This window comes from Vombatus ursinus, unplaced genomic scaffold, assembly GCF_900497805.2.
Source record: "Vombatus ursinus unplaced genomic scaffold, bare-nosed wombat genome assembly UNPS02014945.1, whole genome shotgun sequence".
NCBI classification, from domain to species: Eukaryota; Metazoa; Chordata; class Mammalia; order Diprotodontia; family Vombatidae; genus Vombatus; species Vombatus ursinus.
The window spans coordinates 24297845-24313758 of record NW_020954723.1 but is presented as its reverse complement, the minus strand read 5'-3'; the positions used below and the strand labels follow the sequence as shown (position 1 = coordinate 24313758).

The window sequence follows — 15914 nt, the reverse complement described above, 5'->3', positions numbered from 1 at the left end:
GCAAGAAATGTCACAGATGTAGCCAAACCAGCAAGATTTGGCACATGACTAGATATGTGGGGAGAAGAAAAAGGGAGAAGTCAAGGAAAATGCAAGATTATAAGCCTGGGAGACTGGAAGAACGGAAGGAGGTTGGGGCTTGGTGAAAGGGGGATAGAAGATAGATCTGCAAGACCACCAATCTAACCCCTTTATTTTATAGACGAGGAAGTTGGGCCCCTGAGAAATGAATTGACTTGCCAAGGTCCTATCAGTAGTAAGAGTTTCAGAGGCAGGATTCAAACTCAGGTCGTCTGACTCCACATCTGGTGGAACACCCCCAATACTCCCCCCAATACCTCCAATTATATGAAGACCTTCAAGAAGTGCAGAAGCAGTTAGAGATGCCTGGGGGGGCAGTAGGTTAACCAACGTACCAACAAGCATTTATTAAACACCTAATGAATGTAGGACCTATGAGAGAATCTAATAAAAACATAAGCCTGGGCTCCCTGACCTTGAGAAGCTAACAGTGAAGGTCAGGAATTGGCTACCTCTTCCAAGCAGAGTGCCAAGTTGCTGACCACTGTTTTTCTGGCTCAGAGAAAAAGCTTCCCTTTCAAAAGGCATATAAACTTTGACAGAGTTTTCAGTCTGCCGATCCTTTACACCTTAGTGTGAATGACTTTAATCAAATCAAATTGCTTTCCTCCTGGATGAGGTCAACCATCTTGTGTGAATGGATGTCTTAATGGAATCTTTCTTCTCCATTTCTGCTGCCATTGCCCTAGTCTAGGCCCTCATTACCTCATCCCTCGACTATTGCAACAGTTTGCTAACTGGTCTCCTTGACTCCCATCCTCTTCCCCTCCAACTGTCCCATTCTCAAGCCAGATTCCTCTTCCTACATCACCTCTTTGATCATATTACCCTTGGACTAAACACCTTCGGTGACCAAATAAAATACAAACTGCCCCAGGAAGAACTACACACCAAGAAATCAAAAGTAAATGTAACCAAAAAATAAAGATTAATCAGGACTCAAGGGAAGAGAGAGGAGAAGACACCCTCATTTGTGGGAGGTGAGGACAGCCCCTTTGTGGAGGTGAGGACAGCCATAAGAGTTCACACAATGCACATGTTTTCTAACTTGTTCAATGCTGCGCTGACTTCAATGTTCAATGTTAATGGGGCTGACTTTTTTTTTCCTCTCTGAAAAAATTTCTGTTTGTTGTATGGTATGATTCTCTGGGAGAGGAAGGATGAGGGATACTTGGGATAACTATGTCAATGTAAGAAACAGAAAACAACAATAAAAACTTTAAAAATTACAAGCTGCCTAGCTCTATGTTAAGAACCCTCTGTAATCTGAGCCCAAACTCCTTTTACATTCTTGCTATTGTTCAGTCGTTTCAGTCATACCCAGTTCTTTGTGACCCCATTTGGAGTTTTCTTGGCAGAGATACTGGAGTAGTTTTCCATTCCCTTCTGCAACTCATTTTACAGATGAGGAAACTGAGACAAACAGGGTTAAGTGACATGCCCAGGGTCACATAGCTAGTAAGTGTCTGAGGTCAGATTTGAACTCAGGTCTTCCTGACTCCAGGTATGGCACTCCACCCACTGTACCACTTACCTGCCCATTTACATTCTTGCCCCTACACTAAAGGGCAGCTAGGTGGCGCTTTGAACTTGGAATCAGGAAGACATCTTCATTCAAATATAGCCTCAGACACTTACTAGCTGTATGACCCTGGACAAGTCACTTAATCCTATTTGTTTCAGTTCCTCAACTGTAAAATGAGCTGGAGAAGAAAATGGCAAACCATTCTAGTATCCTTGCCAAGAAAACCCCAAATGGGTCACAAAGAGTGGGACATAACTGAAATGACTCAACAACTTTACACAAAACTCTCTCCTTGAGCCAAAGGAGACTGTCCCTGGGCCTTACTCTATTTCCTCTGTTTCCCAGTTACCATTTTTCTAGTTTCTATGACCTACATCTTCACTTTATGTCAGCCAACTACTCATACCATCACAAGTACAAGTTTTATCTCACCCAGAAGTCCTCAAAGTGTGGCCTGGGGGCCTCTGGGGGTCCCTGAGATCCTTTCAGGGACTCCATAAGGTCAACATTATTTTTAGAATAATACTAAGATGTTCTAATTTTGAATACAATCAATATTGATAACTATAACCCACGTTAACAAAAGTTCTTTGATGGAATCTTCAATTTTTAAGACTGTTCAGGAGACCTAAAACTCAAAAGTTTGAGAGTCATTAATCTAATGGAACAAAACACGCAGAATGGATTCATACTCAAGTCCCTCAACTTTTAGAAAAGTCATGAAGCCCTGATATGAATCGAACTTGTCTCATTGTTGCTGTTACCCTCATCGTCAGGGCTACAGTTCACTTTGTAGCCATTGGTATATGTATTGAGATTTCCCCATTCTGCCTCAGGTCCCCCCATTAGGGGCAGGGCCTGGCACATGTGTCTAGATTGCCTCCTTGCTTGCAAGTTATTTCCTTCACTTTGAAATTAAACTTCTGTTTAATTCCTGATTCTCCTGTCACTAGCCTGCTTTGTTCGACTCCGGCCATTCACAGATTAGAGGCTGATTTGATCCAGTTGACATTCTCTATCAAGATAATGGAAACAAGGGTCAGCTAGGTGGCATAGTAGATGGAGCTCCAGCCTTGGAGTCAGGAGGACCTGAGTTCAAATCCAGCCTTAGACACATGACACTTACTTAGCTGTTTGACCCTGGGTAAGTCACTTAACCCCAACTGCCTCACTAAAAAGCAAAAACAAACCAAAAAAAAAAAAAAAAGATAATGGAGACTGTGGGCTTCTATCTTGATCCCAGTGAATTTGGGTATCTCTAACCACACCCAATCATCTCTCAGTGAGGCTTTGAACCCTTTTCCTTTCTCATTCGAAATCTATCTTTCCGTCTCTCTCCACAGACTCCAAATCCTTTTTTCTCTCTCCTGTCAAGGCCCTAAATCACCATCACTCTCCTTTTTCTCTGACTGAGGCAGTAAGTCCTTTGTCTCCTACTGTTATCGAGGTACTGACTCTCATGCCTCAGACCACACGGCTCGGCAACCCAACAGTTGCTTAATAAATACTTGTTGACTGATTGAATGTTCCAAGGCTCTGATTCTCTTGCCTCAGACCACACGGCCTTACTTCAAGGCTCCAACTCTCTTGCCTCAGATCATATGGTCCAACATCCAAACTCCATTTTTCTTCAAGGTTCCATCAGGGTCCACCCTCCTGGTGCACTAAATTCTTCATGGAGGTCACATGGATGGATGACTCCTGTCTAGGTATGAGTATGACTTGGCATCCCTTTGCTTGAGGTCTGCACAGTGTGTCCCACCTATTCTGCAGCAATCCCCCATGAATATAAATCACTAGCATATCCACTATAGTCTTCCCCTCTGTGTAAACAATCACTGTCCTTGAAAATCTGTCTTCCCCTGAACACAACGGCCAGCAATCACAAACTCTGCTGACTTGGCATTTTGATGAGAGCCTGGGTTTTGGCAACGACCATAACTTTCCACTGAAAATTAATCGTTCCTGCTGCCCTTGGCATATCTGCTGTTAGTGCAGTAAGGAAAACAGGGCAGCAGGGCTTTGCGGGTGTCAAGGTAACTTTTATAGTCACTAGTCCTGAGGAGTGCGATGGCCTCCCACAGTGGGGCTGCCTATGACTAAACCCAAAAAGCCCAGAGAAAAACGATTTTCACTTATGAGACATCAGCCCCTAGATGATGCCTTCAATATTTCCTTTGCTACCATGTATATGATACAGCTACAGTAAAACTCTACAATGTTGGAGGCGGGGGAAAATGATATGTAGGGCTTCGATGTGGTACAACACCAAAACTGAAGAGTTTCGTGTTTATGGATGTCCTACCCCATATGTTTTGGCACAGTAGATAGAGTTTAGACTTGAAATTAGGAACACAAGTTCAAATCCTGCCTCAGACACTAGCTGTGCAAGTCCTAGATGAGTCTTTTAACTGCTCTAAACCTCAAGTGGTACAGTGGATACAGCACTGGGCTTGGAATCAGGGAAGACTCATCCTCATGAGTTCAAATCTAGACTGAGACACTTACTAGCTGTGTCACCCTGGGCAAGTCACTTAATCCTGTTTGCCTCAGTTCCGCATCTGTATGTAAAATGAGCTGGAGAAGGAAATGCAAACACTCTAGTATCTTTGCCGAGGAAACTCCCAATGGGGTCAACAAAGAGTTGGACATAACTGAAACAACTCAACAACAGCAATAATCACTTCGGTTTCCTCATCTGTAAAATGGGGAGAACAATAGCATCTAACACTTACCCCTCTAGGTTATCATGAAGATAAAATGAAAAAATATTTGTAAAGTGTCTTTCAAACCTTTAAATGCTATGTAAGATGTAATGTAAGATGAGAAGTTTCATTCAAGATCATGTCTCATAATCTTTCCCTTACTAATCTGGCCCTTTCAAGTACACTTCACAGCACACACATGCGTTCAGTTCAGTCGTTTTTTCAGTCGTGTCTGACTCCTCATGATTCCATTTGGGGCTTTCTTGACAAAGATACTAGAGTGCTTTGCCATTTCTTTCTCCAGCTCACTCTGAAGGTCTTCCCCAGCTCACTCTGAAGGTCTTCCCCTCCCAGACTGACATTTTGTGAAGGCAAACTAGGCCATCTTTTGTCTCAATTCTTACCTAGCCTTTAACTACTGAATGGGTGTTGCCTCGAACAAACTGAGACCCAGGAAAACACCTTAGCTTATGAAGGCCAAGGTCTCCCACTGTATCCAGGGTCACCTCCAGCCATCCTGACCTATGTCTTGTCCCTGGACTCAGGTGACTCTGGAGGAGAGAGTGAGGATGGTGATTTTGCACAGCTCTGCCTCACTTAAACCCAAATCACTTGCAAGTCAAGACATCACCCTCCTGAAGTTATTGGTCCTTTTCAAGAACGAAGGACAAATAATAACATGCATAAGCCAGCTGTAGCAGCTGATGGATCAATAACCTTGGAATCTGGAAGGCTTGGGTTTGACTCCCTCCTGACACACTTACTAGCTGTGGCCCTGGGCAAATCTGGGCCTAGATTTTCTCAAAGGGAAAATGAGGGGAGACAACATAGAAACAACTATGTATAAATAAGATTTATATGGGATAAGCTGGGGATAGTCTCCGCAGGAAGGCACTAAAATTAAGAAGCCTGGGAAAGGTTTCTTGAAGAAGGTGGGAATTTAGATGAGACTTGACCTTAAAGAACAATGTAAATGGTGGCAATTATTAATTATTGTAACTCTGGGGTATGAGAAGCATCTGGGTATCATTAATCAGACTGAACCTGAGATGGCATTGCCTGTATAGTTATCAGGATTACAAATTTACTGGTTAATGGAGCCTTGGGTTGACAGTGACCAGGGAGTCCAGATAAAATTCAAGGAGTTGAAAGTTCTCAGAAATCATAAGCTAGGAATTCATGGAAATAAACAAAAGGGGGAACTAGATGGCATAGTGGATAGAGCACCATCCCTGAAGTCAGGAGAACTTGAGTTCAAATCCATCCTCAGACACTTTCTAGCTGTGTGACCCAGGGCAAGTCACTTAACTTTGATTGCTTAAAAAAAGAAAATTAACAAGTATGTATCAGGAGTTTGAATCTAAAAAAGTAGTGTTTGTTTTTTTTTTAAGTCAGCTAGATTAAGACAAGAGCACCAGCAGGCAGAGCATGGATCGGACTCTGAGCTGTGGGTGGTTTGTCTTCTAACCTCTTTTACAGTTTCTGATAAATCTGAGCATCCATGGCCTTGTAGGTGCCAAATGAAGTAACTAATTGCCAGCTGGAGAGCTGACAAACCATAGCTACACGTGTAAAATAAAAGTCGGAAATTAAGGGCTATAAGAATCGCATACAAGACATCTCTCTCCAAGAGTCATCCATCTCCCGTTTCTTGACCTACCTCCTCCCTGATCCTCTCCTGTTTTCTCCTCCATTTACCCCCACCAGAAATCAGCTTCTGCTCCCAACTACTGCCTGTAGTATCTGATGGGATGACAGAGACAGCAAATGAGTCAAGAGAAGAGTAGAAGGAAGAGGCAAAAGGTAGTTCGCTATCATCTCTTATTTTGGGGACTTGTTCTCTCTTTGGTACTAAAACCTTTGACATTATGGATCAATGGTGTCTTTCCAGTTGCTGCCTGCCCCCAGGGGCATGTATATTTGGAAGTGATGGGGGAAGTAGAGGAGGTAATCATAGTCCTTCCATAGCTTGGGTTATCCTGGGAAGGACAAAGGTGGGTATTTCTTACCCCAAAGGGGTGAGCCATGCTCCACATGTGCCGCCCGGTGTGCTGAGTCACCCTGGTCATGACCATTTCCTCCAGTTAGAGCATTGGAGGTCAGCTGGCCAGTGACCACTGCTGGATACCGGCGGATGGTCGGTGATGACCTCAACTGCTGCTGGGGAGTGTTGGGATGGCTGATCTGGTTTGTATTCCTGCAGAGACAGACAGCATAGATGTTTACATATCAGACTGATTCCTTATATATACTTCTGTAGCATAACATGGTGACACAAAGCAGCATCCTTCCCACCCTACCCCCCCCCCATCATCATCATTGGATAAGGTGTGATGCTATGTCTGGCCAGGAAGAGATCAAGCCAAACCAATGGGATCTTTGTCTTTTGGAAGCTTTCTGATGGTGATGGTAATGGTGAAAGTGATGGTGATGGTCAGGGTAATTGATGGTGGAAAGGGCCCACAAAGTTAACTGAAGGAGCATCTGAATTATTATCATAATCATTATTGTTGTTATTGTTGTTGTTATTTTGATCTTGACCTGAAATTGATTAATATAAGGAACTCTAAGTGAGGAAAATCCCTTTACCAACGCCTATTGGCACCTGTTCCACAAGTCTTAGAAGGGAACCTGGGGCACTAAGAGATCAAATGATTTGCTAAAAAGAATCTACATGGTGCAGTAGATACAGTACTGAGAAGACCAGAGTTCAAATCCTGCCTCAGACATTTCCTAGCTGTGTGACCCTGGGCAAGTCACTTCATCTCTATCTGCAACTGGGTGGTACAAGAGATCCAGTTCCAGGTCTGGAATCAGGAATGCCTGAATTCAAATCTGGTCTCAGAAACTTCCTAACCATGTGACCTTGGGCAAGTCACTTCACCGCTATCTGCCTCAGTTTCCTCATCTGTAAAATAGGTATAATAATAGCATCTACTTCCCAGGGTTGTTGTGAGAATCAAATAAGATAATATTTGTACAGTGCTTAGTGCAGTACCTGGCATGTAGGGTGGCATTTAATAAATGTTTGTTTCTTTTCTTTCTTGGTCACATAGCCACTATATGTGAGGGGGAGGGCTTGGACTCAATTCTCCCTGACTCCAAGACCAGTTGCGTATACACTAGACAGTTACCTCTCCAAATCAAATAAACACATTAATCATTCAATAATCATTGTCTTTACAGCTGAGATCTTAGAGAATTTGCTTCACTTCTCTGACCCTGGCTTTCTTCATCTATACAACAAGGGGATTATACTAGTATATCTCTAGGGTCCCTTTCAGCTCCAGATCTTCTGGTCCCAGGTCTCCAAGTCCGTACATGGAATGCTACATCTAAACAGCTGGTTTCAGCCAGTCTAGAATTAATAGCCAAGGGCTGCCAAGAACAGATCATTGACTATTGCCCAGGGGAAGAAACTCAACATTGGAGACCAGGATCTGAGATAACAAAGCAATGGTCAATTTACAAGACTGGAAGAAGTAACAGAAATGGGAGTAAGGGACAATAAGTAAGCTGGATTAAACACTCAGGAGGAGACAGATAGGAATAGCAACAATGCTGAGGATGAAATTATCAGGATTGGCCTAAAAGTCAGGCAAGCCAAATCTGGTAAGGAGCAGAAATATAGATTCAAGCAATTGCTCCATTCAACACGAAGCAGTTACATGGCGGGCTCTATACAAGAAGTCTATTCTCCTGCCTGCCACCTTCTGCATTTTAAAGGGGCAGAGCTATTAAACATGAGGCCCAAACACAAAGGGACCTTTAGATCTTTACACTCACTCAATGAGAGTAACATCCCCACCCCCAGGTCCCCTTTATGTTCCAGAGGCATTAGTAGCAATTTTTAGGGGCAGCCAGGTGGCTCAGTGCATAGAGTGCAGGGCAGCGAGTCAGGAAGACCTGAGTTCAAATATAGCCTCATGCACTTATTAGCTATGTGTCTCTGGGCAAATCACTTAACCTCAGTTTCCCCATCTGTAAAATGGGGGTGATAATAGCACCTACCTCCCAGGATTGTTGTGAAGATCAAAATAATACAATATTTGTAAAGTGCTTAGTACAGCACGGGCACACAATAAGCACTATATAAATGTTAGCTATCATTATCATTTCACCCGGGACAATTTTAGTTGAGGGAGACTATGGCAACTGAAATTGCAGCACAGAGACAATCTACACAGGTGCCATAGTACTAGGAGAAAGGACAGTCCATCCTCCAACAGAGTCCAACACTCTCCCCCACAGGGGCTGGGATTGGAGGGAAATCAGGCCTTGGGAAAGGGTGCCATGGCAAAAGGATCTTGGAGGTGGGGTTACTGCATGACTATAGGCAAGGCACAGGGACTATAATCATTCCAAAGAAATTGGGATGCCCCCAGATTCCATGTAGGTATCTAGGGGTAAATCTCCACATATCCTGAGCTAACTCCAGCTCCAGCATGTCCAGCCCACCTGTATCACCCACGTTAGGGCTATATTTCAACAGGGACCAGCCTCTACCCCAACCCCAGCTCTTTAGGCCCTGATGAGCAACTTTTGCCAGAGGGTATTTGACTTATGAGAAAACGGCAGGTCTCTATTGTTTGTATTTTTAATCATTTTCTCCTTCTAAACACATTCTGTCCCAAAGGGGAACCAGAATATCTTAACCAGCAGACAAATGTGCTTCTCCACATTGGGTGGGAGAGTCTACCACTCAGTGGAGAAAGGCAATCCCTGATAGTTATCCATTGTTCTCATCTCTTGCATGGAAGGACTTTGATGATGCTCTACCATTCCCTCTCTACCTGGTGAGGAAAGGGAAATGGTGGGATTTCCAGAGAGATGGCCACCTCAATGAAGGCAGGCCACCCAAGCCCCTCCTCCCACTCCCCTCTCCAGCAAAAACTCGACATTTGCACCAAACCAAATAATGATCAAGAAATCTAAGGAGAAACCACAGGAGGTGACTTCTAACAAGTATAGAGAAATGACTTGTAACAAGTAAGGAGTCAGTAGGGGAGGCCTAGGCCAAGGTTAAAAAGAAAAGCCTTCAGCTATTCAGACAGGGTTAAGTAGAAAAACAGTTCTAGCTAGCCTATATAAACTTGTCCACCTTAGGGTTTTGTGCCTGGCTTTACTTAAGTTTACTCTTTCCCTTAATCCTTTTAGTAACGCTTTTTTTTTTCCTTTCTGTAAATCCCAACCTTGTCTCTCTCGGATTTATTGCCTGTCCAGAAAGTAAGAAAAAAATGGTCAGGTTTTCTCAAGGTCTAGGTTTAGGCTGGTAATAGAGAAAATGAAGGGGGAAACCCTCCGGGTCTAGTTTGGGAATTCATTGGTGAAAAGCTGATGCCATCCCTCTATTGGATATTTTTTCCTCCCTACCCCCACTCCCCACAGGCATTTATTTCTTCACAGAATCCCCAGCCAATGGGATCATTGCAAAGTGGATTTTTAGAGTCAGGAAAACCTAGGTTCAAATCCCCACTGGCACATACTGGCTTCTTCTGTAGCCTGCCTGAATCACTTAACTTTTTGGTATGAACAGGTAACCCTCCAAAGGTGATAGATTGAGTTGCAGGTGCAGAGGGAGAGGGAATTTCCTTATTGAAATTTGGTTCCCTCTACCAATAACATTACAAGTTAGGTCTGGGGGTGTGGGGTGTGGAGGCAGGGGGGGAAGAAGAGGGGGAAGGAGGAAGGGGGGAGTGGGGGAAAGGTGAGGAGGGAGACCAGCCAATAACAGATACCTTTTTATTCTTGGCAAAGGACAAAACTTATGACCAAGCACCAGCAGTAGGAACCCCTGGCCCTGCATATCTATCCCCACCCCCTTCCAATCCAATGACTCCTATGAAACATATCCTACCTCCCCTAAACTCCAGGTTCCAAAACACATGGAGGCCTACCAGCTTCTCCCACTCCCTACTTCAATGAGCTTGTGGGAGCTCCAGTTCCACTCACCCCTGAAAACTAGACAGCCAGCAATTGTTACCTTATTAAACCCTAATAATGCCTCCCAAGCCAGCTGTTTTTTTTTTCCTCTGGGGATTGAGAACATTTATGTGGCTGATTTATCGTTCGCAAAGCCCCTTACATACCTTTCAGTTCCCCATAAGCACTGTTGGCAGGCTGGCCTAGCAAATAGAGAGCCAGCCTTAAATTCAGAAAGAGCTGGATTCAGATGCTCCCTCTGATCTAAGCAAGTAACCTAACCTCTCAGTGCCCCTAGGCAGCATTATAAGATGCAGAAAAAGTGCTTATTTTCGTTGATGGAGGGAGTTTCCTCATAAAATCACATCTAGTTTAATTTTTTTTAAACCACCCCAACCTTATGAGGTAGATAATACAGATGTTGTTAACCCCTTTTCACTGATGAAGAAACTGAAAATGAGGGAGGTCAACATTCTGGCCCATAGTAACACCGCTATGGATTTGAACTCTGGTCTTTCTGACTTGGAGCTCAGCACTCTGTCCATTCTGTCTCTGGGATGGGTTCTAGGAAAGTATCCCGAAGCTTCAAGGGCTATAGGAGATCCAACTCGCAGAGAGCTTGACAGACAATTGGCCAGAGATGGGAGCGCAGCTGAGAGCCCAAATCTCCAACAGCTGTTCCCCATTACTGGGGACAGGGCCAGCAAAGCCAGCTGCAGCAGGAATATGAACCTCTCTCATTGTTCTCAAGAGGGCGGCAGCCAGGGGGAGGAGAAGCAAGCAGGGAGTGAGAGTCAGCACGGACCTCTCAGTGGTACCAGGCCACAGGCTGGTGAACAGATTTAACAAGTGCCTGGGGAGTGAATGGGGGGAGTAAGGGGTGGGGTATTCTATATACACCCCATCCGGCACCTTGGAACCTGACCTTTAGATTCAGTTCATGGATCTGGTCAAGCTAAAAGTGAAAGAGGTTTTAAAATTCATTATCTATTTAACTCTCCACCGAAATCCTACTTCATGTCGTCGCACTATGGTATGAAGGGGACTCTGAGCTCTCAAAGGCAGCTCATAGGTGGTGCTGTGGACTGAAGGGTGGATTTAGAGTCAGGAAGACCTGAGCTCCAATTCTGCCTCAGATACTATTTAGCAAGTCACTTGACTTCTCAACCTGTTTCTTCATCTACAAAATGGGATAATAATAGCACCTATCTCCCAGAATTGCTATGAGAATCAGATGAGATAGCATAGATAAAATGCTCTGCAATCCCTAATGCACTATATAAATACTAGCTATCATCACTATCATCATTATTAACAACCGAGACCAAGAAAAGGCAGGCCCTAGTAAAGTGAACAATACTCAGATATAGACCCTATATTTATCTATGTGTCTGAACTATGTGTTTGAAAACAGCCTTGCTGGGTTCTGGGAGGTTCTTCATCAGAGAAGGAGACGGCAAGTAATGAATTTTGTCTGACTGCAGAAACTCATAAAGATTGTACACTCAATTATGGAGAGATAGGTTGTGAGCTATATCATTGGGAATACCCCCACACTGATGAAATTGCTATTCTTTTGAAGTATTGAAGAAATTCTTTCTTTCTTTTTGACGGATCAAATTTAGTTGATTAGAGTTCAGTGAGAAGGATGCTAGGATTTCTAGGTTCAGTCTCCTTAAAGAAGAGGTTTTTAAGGGATTTAACACTAAAAGGAAAGGGCTTTAATCCCTTCCTGGAATCCACGGAATGAGTCTATGGATAGATTTCAAGGGTCCATTGACTCAGACCTGGGGTGGGGAGAGTTTCACTAACCTCTAAATTAAATTTAGCATTTCCTTCCATTATGAATTTTTAAATAAATAGCTTAGCATTTATATTGTGCTTTAGGGTTTGTAAAGTGTTTTATGAATATTATCTCATTTTATCCTGAATATTCTCATTTAAACTCTGGTAGGTGGCCGCTATTATTATCTCCAATTTACAGATGAAGAAAATGAGGTAGCATTGTACTTCTGTTTCTTTCCTAGTCCCATCTTCCTCTAGGGAAACTGGGCTGGGTTATACAAATTTCCCCTAGGCTTTTCCTCAGAGATTTCTGAAAAGGACGTTTTTTGTTGTTATTCAGTCATTTCTACTGTTGTCTGATTCTTTGTAACCCCATTTGGGGATTTTCTTGGCAAAGACACTGGGGTGGTTTGCCATCTCCTTCTCCAGCTCATTTTACAAGATGAGGAAACCAAGGCAAGCAGGATTAAGTGACTTGCCCAGGGTCACACAGCTAGTAAGTATCTGAGTGTGTATTTGAACTCAGGCCTTCCTTACTCCAGACCCATCATCCTATCTACTGTGCCATTGGCTGCCTCTTATATTTAATCTGATGCTCATAGGAGAAAAAAAAAAGACCAACATAATTCTGAGAAGGGTCCATTGGCTTTGCTAGACTGACAAAGGAGTCCACATATACTATTTTTAACTGTAAGAATGTTAAGAACCTCTGCCTTAAAGGTGAGTTAGTTTTGCACTGAGAAATAAAAAATCCCTTTCAGAATCAAAGCACTATGTAATTGCAAGCTATTATAGATAACTTTTGAGATCATTTCCATTTCCAAATCTATTATCCCCACTTTACATTTGATCCTGTGATTTTACAAATACTTATTAATGATCAGAAGGGGAACCAGGAGAGTATGGATGATTATGTGCAAATTCTTCCCCATTATTGAAAAATACAACCTGAGGTACCAGTCCTCCCGATACCGAATTAGCATCATCATCATCCCTGTATACAAAAGACAAGCAATTGATTCTGACTTTCACATATGATCATATGCCTTGCATAAGGGATAGAGCCAACCTTAGTGACTAAGTCAGGAAGACCTGGGTTCGAGTTCTGCTCTGACACATAGTAGCAGCATAATGACCATGGACAAATAAATCATTTAACGTCTTAGTGCCAAAGACTAAGTTGCAGACGCTTGCCAATCCATTAGAGGATGAGTTTCCAAATCAAAAGTTCCCCACATCCATAAAATCTTATGTCTAGACCAAAAAAAGTAGCGTGGGAAGGCCTCAATAGTGCCCTTGAGAGAAGCAACTGTTCCCTTATTGTTAATTATTTTTAGTGTGTTTCTCATTACAACATTTTAAAAGTTATTTGTGACTGTTGTAAAACTGTAAACTAGGACTTTGGATAGGTACTTCTCTTGGTGTGTAGTAACCAGCATCTTGAAAAATACAAGGAAGTGGGAGGAGCCATAGCTGGGCCAGTGTTAACAGGAGTCATCAAATATCAGGTTCTCCCACTCCGGGTTATATAACTGGGGGTGGTGGCTAGCTTTGGAAGAAAATAAAAGAAAGGAAGTCAGCTTTAGGTCATGGTAGGGGGTAACTCATGAGCCAGATGGCATCTCCAGGAAGCTTGGCATCTAGCTACAAGGCTTAAACCCTTGTGGGGGTGAGATAGAAAAAGAACTTGGATATAAATCCTGGCATTGTCACTTTGTGACCTCGGGCACAAAGTTACCCTTTGGGCCTCAGTTTCCTCATCTGTAAAATGAGGCTTAATGATCTCTACATTCCCTTCCAATTCTAATTCTATGATTCTACTTAGAGCAAAGGGCAATGAAGGCAATAGATGACACCAGCCTAAATAAAAGACTAGTGAAAACATTTGACTGAGTTTGGAAAAAAAGGCTTGTTGTCCCCATCAAGAGCTATATATTCTTCATCTGTGGACATATTATAGATACTTAAGATAGGATTTCTGAGTTCTATAAACTCGTTAGTTTTGTGCTCTGCACATTCTTTATAAGCAAAGTTCTTTTTAGAAAAAAAAAATCTGCATTGGTTGGACTAGGGGAAATATTTATGTCCATCTCTAAACCGGGTCATTTGAGGCAACTAGAGTACCCCAGAGTCCAGGCTAAGAATGGTGGCTGATGTCAGTATCTCGGGACCTCTCAAATCAGTACACCCCAAAGAATGGGCACGTCCAAAGGTATAGGGCTCAGAAAGTGTTGTCAAGGATACAGCTGATGATGATCTTCGGATGCAGCATCATTATTGTCCAGCCTTTGGTTTACTCCCTGACTAATAGTTCAAGTAGCTTACAGCATAGTCTAATGCACTCCCCACTTCCAAAACATTCAGGTGCATGGTGACATTACTAAGAGCCAGTTCCCAAGTGGAATGTAACCTCCTTGAGGTGACAGACTGTGGGGGTTTTGTTGGGTGAGGGGAGGGTGCCTTTCTTTGGATCCCCAGCTCTTAACAAAGTGTCTGGCTTATAGTAAGCCCTTAATAAGGAGTTATTGATCTTGTCTTGTTTGTTGTTGTTGATTTTTCATTCTCGAAGAGCACCAGACTTCGCCAGTGATATCTTGTACAAGAATTGGATATAAGTGAGGCAGAGTTGCACAAAGTCTTCAGCCTCACTCTCTCTTCCAGCGTCATCAAAGTCCATCAGCAAGACAAAAGTCAGGATGACTGGCCATGGCCTGGGATGCAGTGGATGACCTTGGCATCTTTGATCATCCGATCAACCTCTAAGCACTCCACTGCACCTGCCCCAGCCACCTTCATGACCATTGGAACAAACCCATCTCATCTAGTGCTATGCCACGTCAACGAGCTTCAAGGCAGCTAGGTGGCAAAGTGGATAGAGCACCAGGCCTGGGGTCAGGAAGACCTGAGTGCAAATTTAACCACAGTCACTAGCTGCATGGCATTGAGCAAGCCATTTAACCTGTTTCCCCATTTTACAAATGGGGATAATAATATGATCTACCTCCTAGTGTTGTTGTGAGAATCAAATGAGATCCTACTCATACGGAATGTCAGCTCCCCAGGACTGTTTCATTTTTGATTTTTGCATCTTCAAAACTTAGCATAGTGCTTATCACATAATTAGATGCCTTCAATGCTTATTGAGTAATTGATGATGGTACTGTGTCAGGACTGGTTCACAGACCTTCTGAGAGACATACCTAGAGGCCTTTCTGCCTTAAATCAATAGGTATATAGCCAGTCTCCAATTGCAGTGATTATCCCCAGTTTGTTCCATATATATTTATTCATTTATAGTTGTTTGCATGTTGTTCCCACCAATAATTTGTGGGCTCTTTGAGAGCAGTGACTATTCTTACCTTTCCTTGTAACCCTCACTCAGCACAGTGCCTAACATAGTAGGTGCTTAATAAATGCTCATTGGCTTGTCATGGGTAGCATGGAGCAATATCACTTGTCAAGGCCAGGTTGATGACTCCACCTGCCCCACCACCATCTGAATCACAGCTCTGCCACTTACTATCTGTGTCACCTTGGACAAATCACTTAACATCTCTGGGTCTCAGTTTCCTCTTCTGTAAAGTAAGGGTGACCTAGATGGCCTTCCTTTCCAGGTCTAAACCCACAATCCTATGAATCTCCCCTGTCTGAATGACTTCTGCCAGTGGGGGCCTGCAAGGTCAGTGAAATAATTCACTGCCATTTCCACCCTCTTCCCAGGGGTCTCCTTTTAGGTGTAATAACTAGGTTTGGACGTCTCTTCCTCAAATGCAGCAGGTCTCTGCCTCATAGCTAAATTGTGGGCCATATAATTTCCAGAGACTCCTAAATCAGAAAGGGCCAGAACTCATCAGCTTTGTTCTTGCTGATGGCCCCAGATAAAGATTCTCTCAAGG

The 15914-nt window shown here is 43.2% G+C and overlaps 1 protein-coding gene across 1 annotated transcript in view; it reads right to left on the bottom strand.

Annotated features, from left to right (window-relative positions):
• Positions 1–15914, bottom strand: part of LTBP2 (latent transforming growth factor beta binding protein 2) — a 186213-nt gene that overhangs the window by 102635 nt on the left and 67664 nt on the right. The window contains exon 4 of the mRNA XM_027844768.1: positions 6321–6508. Within this exon, the coding sequence (XP_027700569.1) occupies positions 6321–6508 (188 nt within the window). The remainder of the gene's footprint in view (positions 1–6320; positions 6509–15914) is intronic.